Raw genomic sequence first — 11,515 nt, 5'->3', positions numbered from 1 at the left:
TGATAGAGAAGTATCGGTATGTAAAGTTTACTTATTGATAGAGAAGTACCGGTATGTAAAGTTTACTTATTGATAGAGAAGTATCGGTACTGGTATGTATAGTTTATTGATAGAGAAGTACCGGTATGTATAGTTTACTTATTGATAGAGAAGTACCGGTATGTATAGTTTACTTATTGATAGAGAAGTATCGGTATGTAAAGTTTACTTATTGATAGAGAAGTACCGGTATGTAAAGTTTACTTATTGATAGAGAAGTATCGGTACTGGTATGTATAGTTTATTGATAGAGAAGTACCGGTATGTATAGTTTATTGATAGAGAAGTACCGGTATGTATAGTTTATTGATAGAGAAGTACTGGTAGTAAAGTTTACTTATTGATAGAGAAGTATCGGTATGTAAAGTTTACTTATTGATAGAGAAGTACTGGTATGTAAAGTTTACTTATTGATAGAGAAGTACCGGTATGTATAGTTTATTGATAGAGAAGTACCGGTATGTATAGTTTACTTATTGATAGAGAAGTACCGGTGTGTATAGTTTACTTATTAATAGAGAAGTACCGGTATGTATAGTTTACTTATTGATAGAGAAGTACCGGTATGTATAGTTTACTTATTGATAGAGAAGTACCGGTATGTATAGTTTACTTATTGATAGAGAAGTATCGGTATGTATAGTTTACTTATTGATAGAGAAGTACCGGTATGTAAAGTTTACTTATTGATAGAGAAGTACCGGTATGTAAAGTTTACTTATTGATAGAGAAGTACCGGTATGTATAGTTTACTTATTGATAGAGAAGTATCGGTATGTAAAGTTTACTTATTGATAGAGAAGTACCGGTATGTAAAGTTTACTTATTGATAGAGAAGTACCGGTATGTATAGTTTACTTATTGGTAGAAATACCGGTATGTATAGTTTACTTATAATTTTCTCAGTCTTCTTGTACGCGTAATTATTTTGAGGAGTGTACTGTCAAAATACTTTCCGACGCCCTTGATTGGTCATTGAAACACGTATGTAATTGTACATTGTACTTTGCTACAGAATTGGTTTATATTTTGATGATACTTTTTTAAAGCTCACCCGAGCTGAGCTGAAAACTCCTGTCAGTTTTTTCGAATGAAGTGTGTCCTTCAATTGTCTATGATCTGTTTATAACTTATTTTTCTTTTTGACTTCTTAAAAAAAAATCATTGGCCAAATTTAGCTAAACTTGCCACTACAATGTAAGAATCTTTGGCAAGGGAGAATTTCTTTCTGTCTCAGCAACCCGATTATGTTCAGCAATCATCGTCAGTTACAGCTTGTATTGCTTTAATTTTTAGATTACATGTACTTGACTTACTTGACTTAATTCCTTCTCTCCTCATGGAGAATATGGCCATGAACAAGTCATCTCCATTTACTTCTGTCCTGGGGTCATGGACAGAGGCAGCAAGATCAGCCCAGATTACATGTAATGTGGGGTGTTTTGAAAATTCTTCTTTAAAGATCCACTGAATCAGAAAATCCAGAATTTGGTTGTGTGAGAGCTTCGTTGTATAAAGAAGACTCATGGTTGTGTGAGAGCTTCATTGTATAAAGAAGACTCATGGTTGTGTGAGAGCTTCATTGTATAAAGAAGACTCATGGTTGTGTGAGAGCTTCGTTGTATACAGGAGACTCATGGTTGTGTGAGAGCTTCGTTGTATAAAGGAGACGCATGGTTGTGTGAGAGCTTCGTTGTATACAGGAGACGCATGGTTGTGTGAGAGCTTCGTTGTATACAGGAGACGCATGGTTGTGCGAGAGCTTCGTTGTATAAAGGAGACTCAACCATGAGCTCTGGACTGCAGTAGGATTTCAAAGTGCATGTATTATATGTACTAAGTAATATATCTAAAAACTTTTTTTTTGAAATATTCCTCTCAACAACCACTATGGGTGAAATTTGGGTAGATTTCACAACATCATCCATGGGGTGAGGGTAGGGCCACAATTAGGGGCTTCAATATATATATATATATATATATTTTCTTCTTTCAGAAATCATTGTACATTGTGTCAAATTACTAGTAATATATAAGCATTCTCATTTATTATATATTCGCGTTTCCATTTAAATTCACTTAGGAATGTATAGTGAATAAGCATTCATCTCAAGAACCATCATCGGAAACCCATGGTCGGTCGCTCTAGACGACCGATCGTGGGTTTCCGACGATGCTCAAGAACCATAAGGATGTAATTTGTTAAATCATTATACATGCATCCTCATGGACTGTAGCTTCAAATTCGTTCACATCATGAGGTCTTAGTGGACCAAAAAAGGGGATTCAAAGTTTTAGAAAGCAATGGACATAAGAAATTCTTTGATAATCATCATTTCAAAATTGAATACAAGGATATAATTTTCCAAATCAAATTTTGTAGATTTTGTACAGTTCACACTATTACTCCCCCGACCCCCTCTTTCGGGACAGAGTGGGGTCGTAATGAATTTCAAAATATTTTACATGGGAAAGTGCTATTGCACATGTAAACAATGCAGCCCATGAGCCTCTTATTTTGAGATTATTTTGCCAAACAATCAAATGATTCACAGAAAAGTCCCTTACTCATCATTTTACGCTTCATATTGATCTTATCGTAATTCTTTTTAAGGATGACGAGACCGGAAATTCTCAGACCACGAGTGGAATGTGGAGTGTGGTTCGTGGTTCTGATAATTCAAGCCAATCACTCAATCACGTGTACAATAGTTCTAGCGGAACTGGAGACTCTGGGTGTGGTCACATGAAACCCCACGAGATTGATATACCTAGTACTGAGTATATACCTCTGCAGATTCATAGTTCGCGCGTGCCTGATTACTCCCGAGACAAGTACTACTCATATAATGAAGCAAAACTGCAGCAGGACAGCGGAACTGAAAATACGCAATATCACAGATCCACGGAAAGTGATCTATTGCTGGGACAGAGGGAAGATCCCATTTCCGAGGAAAGTGCTTATGTTTCAGACACAGGCTCTCAAGACAGAAGTCAGCTACCTTCAGCAAATTGTGAAGAACATCAGCCGTTAGTGAGTTGTGAAGAACGTGAACCATTAGTGACACAGGCACACCATAAAGCACACGAATCAGACGACAGTTCTATTGATGATTTACATTACAGTGTGGAAGATATCAGTACTGTGTTGGACCAGAGCGGTTCCACTGTACCCGATTATGTATTTAGTACATGTACTTCACATAGTATATGTAATTCAAAGATGTCAAAGAGTGTGGTTAACAATTGTCCATTCAATGAGAAGGGGGGATATGTTTCCATGGGGACAGATTCGTAAAAGTGAATTTATAAACATGTTTATGGCGTTTGTGCTCAGGAGCCGATTAGAATTAAGCAACTGATTTGAAACTTCTGAAAACGAGAATACGAATACTCGAGATTACATTGATACCGCTAACTAATCCCTCCACTGTTCTAAATACGAAAGGTCAGCATCATTATCGAAGTCTGGTTTTAAGGATAAAAAAACGAATCTAATTCATTAGCTTCATTTATGATGATCATGAAAGAATTGATCATAAATGTAAAAAAAAAAATATAAATGGTTCCATGGTTTTTAATTGTTCATTCGCTATTGAAGTCATTTAATACCATGCCGTAAAAGTACTTTATCCCCACAGAACTACCTCAGTCAAAGCTTTAAAACCATTGTGAATTTGATATGAATAGAACTATTAGTATTGGACTAAGAGAATCTTTTCTGATCGAATTTAGTCTGTTGCTTGTTTCTCTTAATAAAATATAACATCACTAGAAGTGCTACAAATAAACATTTTATCTACCTGAGATAAAAGGTAGGGAATCTTCTACATGTTCTAGGTACTTCAACGCATTGTCATTATATAGAGATCAGAGAGATGTCTATAAAATAAAAAAGGAAGCTGTGAAATAATTTTTATCTACTAATGCAAGAAATGCTATATGATGGTTTGTCAAATTTTACATTTTTCATATTTCATAAGTACACTAGTCATTATCGTTGTATATTACGCACAACTTCAACTGAATCTGAATCGTGTCTTTTTTTTTTATGCATTATATGCAATTTCTTGGTACCGTATACTGCCTGAATTCCAACATGCAATTTTTCCTTGGAAATAAGCTTGTGTAAGCCTTCAGGGGGGTGGGTGGTCCATCCTTAATTAATTTATCATAATTTATTAGAAAGGTTTCAATCCTTATTTATATATTCATGACATTCTGTCATATTCTATATCTGAATAAGATGAAATGAAATCTTGCCAATAGTAACAAAATGATAATGTGGATCTGATGTGCTTATTGTTGAGCCACTATTTATTGTAAATTTTGTGTTTATGAACATAATTAAGGTGCTCATGTGTGGTTGTGGTCCATCAGCCTCTTTGTTTACGTTGTCTTATTGTCAGCATTATAACGAGATTAATTCATTTTTTTTTTTTAAATGTCCTTACCATACTTTTGTATGAACGCATAAAGTACATCTTGTTTTGGTTAATGCCATTGTTTTTCTATGTTGAATGAACAATAAAAGTTGGGGGGAAAAACTTATCATTATGGTTATTTAAAAAAATGTTAACAATGATCATTGATGCAAGGGGGAGTGGGGACTAGGAAATTATATTTTTTGACACGTTGTTACCACGAATTCCCATGATTTGTACCTACACTTCACCATGGGTCCAACGTCTGCTCCTGTCTTATACGTATGTACCTGTATATATATTACTGACCCTTTAGCTCACAACAGTGGAAAGCTCAAGCGAGTTTTTTTGACCGAAGTTTTACTATTGTCCCTATGAAAAAGTACTTCTTCTCAAGAACACAAGGCCAATTTCAACCAAACTTGGCATAAAGTATTAAAGGGGAACTAGCTGTTATTGTTAAATACGTATATAAAAACTATAATTCTGAACCAATGAAAAAGTTTAGAAACATGCGTTGTGTCCTTTAACAATGGGTGATACCATTGACTTTCATTTGGTAGAGGAAGCTATTAAACAGAACAAACATTTTATTCGTCTTCAAGAGGCTGTACGTCTGATGATAAAGAATCGCGCTCAGGCAGAATTGACATATCTTCAAGAAATCGAAAGTTGGAAGGCAAAATTTCAGAATGAGTTGCCGAAAGAAGTTGGCGGCAAAGATGTACTAGATTTTTTTTTAAATCAGCCCCGGGGCAGAAGACACACTGCTTGGCAGGGCCGTAAATTACATGGAGGCGGAGGAGGCAGCTGCCTCCTCCAACGTTTGAGCCAAAAAAAATTAAAATTTAAAGTTCATTAGAATTTATGTTGTTTCCAATAACTAAGAACATGATACCTCCCTTAAAAAGCATTCCAAATCTTTCTTTTAGAATGAGTTAGTCAAGTAACATCTTAGAAGGCCCTAGAATCAAGGATTTTGCACGAAACGTGTTCAGTGTGCACAAAATGTGCTCAGCGTCTGGGGGCCTGGGCGGCCCCCAGACCCCCGCCTAATTTCCTGCCTCCTCCAAATTGAAGGTTAATTTACGGCCCTGCTTGGCAGAGATCCATAGATGTATTTATGATCAGCTTATGGCTAATAACGGTCCTTATCAGAAAATCCTTAAATACATCCGACGGGACCAGGAGCTGAAAGAAATAGAGGATGAATTTAGGCGCTATGACACACAGCGAAATGCCTTAGAAAACGCTATCCAGATTCATAAGCAGTCTTTAAGCAATATGAAAACTCTTGATTGATTTGGAAGAAAAACTTTCTAGGAAGAACAAAAGACGTTCCGCCAAGGGCTCAGCCAAATTAGAATCTATAATTAATTCTTCAATAATTAATTAAATTAAAACAACCTCTTAAGCATGTATTGAATATGAGAGAGAGTTACAGAATTTGATAAATAGGAAGAAGAATACCCTACAGATAATGTTTCAAGAGCTGAAAGAATTAGATAAGGGCAGATTTTCCGTGATCATTGAAGTGATTTCAGAGTTTGTAAAACATGTGATTCCGCAATGTGACTTAATTCAGGAAAGTGCAGATAATACAGTCGAATCCTTCAAAAACCTACAAACGATTAATACATGTATTCGAAAACTTTACAGCCATACAATCCTTCCTTGCAACCAGAGGATCTGGATTTGCACGTAACAGGGGAGGTAATGAGGACCAGAAAGAGACAAATGATTCCACCACACCATTCTGTATCTCAGAAACAACCAGATATACCACAGAAAGAAATGAGTACCAACCTTGCTAACAGCACAACTTGTTCTAGTTTGAATACAGAGCTGAAAAACGGATTAACCATGAAATTCCCATCGCCATTAGTAGTAGACTATTCTGAAGATGAGATAGAAACAATAGAACTGCCAGAGGAATCATCTTGTCGTCATCCAAATCCATTCCACGTCAAAGAATTCTGTGTTTTGCCTGAGGACGACCATCCCTGCAGCAGAGTGAGCGGGGACTATTCAGTGGCGTCAAACAATGATCGCCCCGACACTTCATAAAGTCTAGGAAGAATGCGTGACATTATCAGAGTGGTCGCCCACACAAATTACAAGGCTCAGAGAAAAAATGAACTCAGTCTCAAGAAAGGTCAAGTAATTAAACAGATAAAGGCATTTAGCGAAGACGGATTTGCGTATGGATACACACGTAGAAACAAGCTGTCACTTAAACGTTATGGATGGTACCCCATCAGTGTCGTATCCATTAAGTAAAACTGTCACACTTGGAATCGATGGTTCCGGAATTGTATCTGAAAAGAATTCATTTGAAGAAATCAAGTTTTTAAAGCATTGAAAGTTATTATCACATAAAAAATATATTACAAATCTATGAAACTGGTAAAGCAATATAAAATGTCACGCCTGAGGATTTTAAAATGAAAGCGCTTGCGTTGGAATTTTATCTTTGTTAGTTGTTTATTTCATATCTTTTAATATCTTATACCGGACATTGTGACTTTATATATATATATATATATATATATATATATAAAAGCACTAAAGTTCCAACAACACCCGATACCTCAAAGTGTCGGATCCACAACATGGATACAAGGTCAAATACAAAAAATTATACAAAGGACTAAAATGACCAACGACACGAACAACGAGATTGTCAAATTTTCGGGACGACCCGTCCCTTCTTCAGGACAAACGAAAACAATTACATAATGTGGTCAATATCAACAGAGCATAATAACAAAAACTGCATATAAATACATCTAGCACTACAACTACACTAATCTACAAACGTATTTACAACGCAGACTACGTGTTTTTGGTCTTTAGGCTTGCCCATCAATGTTTAAAAGTGGAGCGAATTAGGACATGCCTTATTCGTCCAAAGAGCTGATCCAAAAAATCCTTTTTTGATATATATATAGATATATATATATATATATATATATATATATATATATATAGGTAAAAAATAAAAATGAAACACGAAGACGTTTAGTAAAGCTTTAGCGCTTTCATTTCAAATCTTCAGAAGCTTTACATTTAGTAACATAGCAACGTCTCTATGTTACTAAATGTAAAGCTTCTGAAGATTTGAAATGAAAGCGCTAAAGCTTTACTAAACGTCTTCGTGTTTCATTTTTATTTTTTACCTATACTTTTACCGATCATTGCGAAAAGTAACTATTATCTATCTATCTATCTATATATATATATATTCTAAATTCTATACAATTGCATCGAGAGATCCACTCTCCTTATAAAGAATATCTTAAACACTGAATGACACAGCGACTGTGTGAGATTGCATCAGTGTGTATAAGTAGCGCTTTAGGAGCATAACAAAGCTTCCTTTCAGGGAAGTCGTTGTGGCCGAGTGGACTTACGCACTGGTTTGACAATCTTGCTAAGCGGTGGGTGCCGTAAGTTGCTGGTTCGACCCCTGGCTGGGGCGAAAATTTTCAGTACCTAGTTGTGATTATTTAGTGCTTTATATATATATATATTATATATATATATATATAATATATATATATTATATATATATATATATATATATACAAAGCACTAAAATGACCAACGACACGAACAACCAGATTGTCAAATTTTCGGGACGACCCGTCCCTTCTTCAAGACAAACGAAAAGAATTACATAATGTGGCCAATATCAACAGAGAATAATAACTTGACTGGAAATAATCTTCGTTTTCCTTGCCTGATAAATGATTGTACAATTTCCTTTTTGGTCAATTTCTAATGAATGGTGAAGATGCATTAGTGCAAGCCCAGTCAATCTGTCCTCTTGTATAGTACTGCGCATGTAACTCTTGATGCGTCTTAATCCAGAAAAGGATCTTTCGGCCTCACATGTTGTGATAGGTAAAACACATCCAATGTGAAGAAGAATTTTCACGTTCGGGAAAACGTCCCCATCTACAAAGTTGAAAAGATTGAGCAGATTGCAGAGCTTGTCTGAAGTTTCTTTGCTCATGTTAACACAACAACGTCTCCAATCTCTGAGTTCTTTCTCCAAGTCCTTTACAGAAAGACAAGGCAGGTCTCTCCCCCAAAATATTAGTTCTGAGGCAAGTTTGGAGAATTCCTCGTGTGAAATATTTGTCACATTGACAGGCAACAAAGAGCATATCGAATATGCCGCCAGATCTCTTTTCTGAAACCTCGTATTTAATTCACTGAGGAAAAAGTCCAGAAATGAAATGGCCACGACAGATCTATAATAATCTCTTGGATTACTTGTGGAGACATTTGCTTGGAGCAAACCCTTGGGGTTTTAATCACTATATCAAGGTCGTCTGCAATTTGTTTTGCATCTTCAAAGCAAGACTCCAATTCGGTATCTACGAATTTCTTTGATCCTATCCACGTGTTCCTCAATTAACTTACTTGCAGTCAAAATGTCAATATCTCTTTTCTGAAGTTTGAGAGTCAAAGACTTTATTGTATCTAGGACATACCTTACAAACACAAATGTTATCAACACAGAGAGGGACGTCATCGAAGCCAAAAGCCCCTGTGCGGTCACTTTAGTTTGTCTATCCCAAGACCAGCCTTCACTGGTACTTTCATCAAGGTTTTGATTGAGAATGTGCTGCAGACATTTGATGACGAACTTGTACATAGTGTAGAACACATCAAAGCAGATATGACGCTCAACTCACCTAGTCTTACAGAGTCCAACTAGTTTCTTTCTGGAAAAATCTACAAACCCATAATTTTCTATAATAGTCTCAAGAAACCCTTGTCGTTTAGGGGAACTGTCAAAGAAAATAAACACTGAATTAAGGACATCTATCATATTCCTCACAAGGGGTAATTTGCAGGCTGAAGCGATGCTCAGATTCAATACATGACTCCGACAGTGTGTGTACAAAGCTAATTGGTTTAGAGACTTGATTCGTTCCTGACACCCCCGTTTTTCCGATGCCATTGCTGCTGCACCATCGTATGCTTGCCATCGCATGTTCTCAATCGGAATTGCAAGCAAGCGGAGGATTTCAATAAGTTTATCGGCAATTGCTTCCCCAGTAGTTCTGCCTATATTTGCAAAGTCAAGAAATTCCTCCTTAATGATGGCAGGGTGTTCTCTAGTATCTAGAAATCTGAAACACAAGACTAAACAGGGGCGGATTCAGGAATTGTGGTTACGGGGGCGCCACTTTATGAGGCAGTGGGTCCAGGGCGAAGCGCTGGTGAGGGTCCAGGGGCGAAGCCCCCGGAAGCTCCTGGATTTCACAGATTTTATGGGGCTTGAAATATTTCTCCTATTAAGTCATTTGTACTATTTTCTATCATTTTAATAAGGTGAAATTAATAAAATGACCCAAATTTAAAGGGTTTTTTGGAAAAAATTAAGTTCTCCCAATAAAGTAATTCAAGAAATCAAAGGATTTTATCATTTATTTTTCCGGGAGTGGAAGAAATTACCGCGATTTACCTTAAATTTGAAAATTTTAGGGAGGGGGGCGCACGACGGCTGCGCCCCCTCTAAATCCGCCACTGCTAAAACTTCTTGGTTAGCGTACTTGTCAGTTACCTCATCGGCTAAGATGGAATAAAAAAAAAACAAACCCTTGTAAACCCTTCAAAATTTTACCTGTGATGTGATTTCCAATGAGTTGGATAACCTCATTCTGAATGGTTTTGCTGGTATATAAGGCATTCTTTTTTGCTTTTTGTAGATGAGACCAGAGCTGCTCATCATGCTTTGCCAACAGCTGTAATATTGCCAGGAAATTACCTTTATTTGAAGAATAACTTGTGGTATCATCTCTGTGTCCTCGAAGAGGAATATTTTGTTTCCCACAAAGAATGATCGCATCTACTATTTTCTCAAGAAACTTTATGTTGTGCTGATAATGTGCATGATTTTGCTGATTGAGTTTATACGGAAGAGACGAAGATGGCACTTCGGATGTCATCTTGGTTGTGTGATAAACATATCTGGCACGCTTGTGGTGTTCTGAATTTTGATGCTTCAAAGCTAGGGCAGATGTTTTTCCAAGGTTGCGTAACAAATATATTTTAATGTTGGACATCTGACTGAGGGAACATGACACAAAACTTACACAAACCGCCATTTAACAGTTTGCTGAAGGTCAACCGTACACTTTCACAGGACAAATATCTACTGGGCCATCTTCTGGATAAAGCGCCTCGGCAATTTTGTCTAGATTACCATCTCTGGGCAATATATCGGACCTCATTACACTCAGATCATAGGTGTAGTCTTTCTCGCAACTTGCGTATCTTAAAGATACATTGAGCTGTAAGGCTTGCCAGCCTTTTGTTGCTGCTTTCACGGTATTAAAAGAGGCATGTAAAAGATCAAAATCCCTTTCACCCATGATATCTTTTGCATCTATTACTAAGCAAGTGTTAAAATTGAAAGGAAATGATAATCGGATTACTGTGAGAGAATTCTATTAATATTTACTTAGAATGATAAACGAATACTAGTCTGTCACATTGAGTCTGAAGCAGAGGTATACTAAATTTAAAGCCGATGACTTTATGACGATGCAGTAGCATAATGACAAGATTATGACGTAAATCACTCGTAATAGGATATTAAACAAATCGTTCCTGTTTAGATTCGTTTAGAAACTCGAATAACATTTGTGATTTGATTCTAACCTCATAATGACATTACAATACTAAGAAAGTTAATTCAGAAATATTTATAATATAATAACAGTTAACTCATTTTTCTTATAAATCGTAATATTGTAATTTTTTTTTTTATCTTTGCAAATTTCAGGGAGGGAGAGGACCCCCCCCCCCCCCCCCCCCCTCTAGATCAGCGCATGCGCCTGATAAACATGAAACTACGAATAGCATCGACTGGTAGCGTTTGTAATGTAGATAAAATATGAAAAATTTTGAGTAGATTTATTCAAAGTTCACGTTTATTGATGGAATGTGTTTTTGTGATTACAATGATAACCAACCTTTGTGTAATTTAGTAATACATACTTCCAGTGTCTTCGCTTTAACTTTATAAGCGG

General features: G+C 36.4%; 1 protein-coding gene across 3 annotated transcripts in view; it reads left to right on the top strand.

Annotated features, from left to right (window-relative positions):
- The window catches only part of LOC125671334 (uncharacterized), a 22,474-nt gene extending 17,500 nt beyond the window's left edge, over window positions 1–4,974 (top strand). For all 3 annotated transcript variants that reach the window (XM_048906968.2, XM_048906969.2, XM_048906970.2), the window contains one exon: window positions 2,654–4,974. In XM_048906968.2, the coding sequence (XP_048762925.2) occupies window positions 2,654–3,337 (684 nt within the window). In that variant the 3' untranslated portion in view covers window positions 3,338–4,974. The remainder of the gene's footprint in view (window positions 1–2,653) is intronic.
- Window positions 4,975–11,515: the final 6,541 nt, after the last annotated feature.

Source organism: Ostrea edulis, chromosome 4 (assembly GCF_947568905.1).
Source record: "Ostrea edulis chromosome 4, xbOstEdul1.1, whole genome shotgun sequence".
Lineage (NCBI taxonomy): Eukaryota > Metazoa > Mollusca > Bivalvia > Ostreida > Ostreidae > Ostrea > Ostrea edulis.
This window is presented reverse-complemented; position numbering and strand designations above follow the sequence as displayed.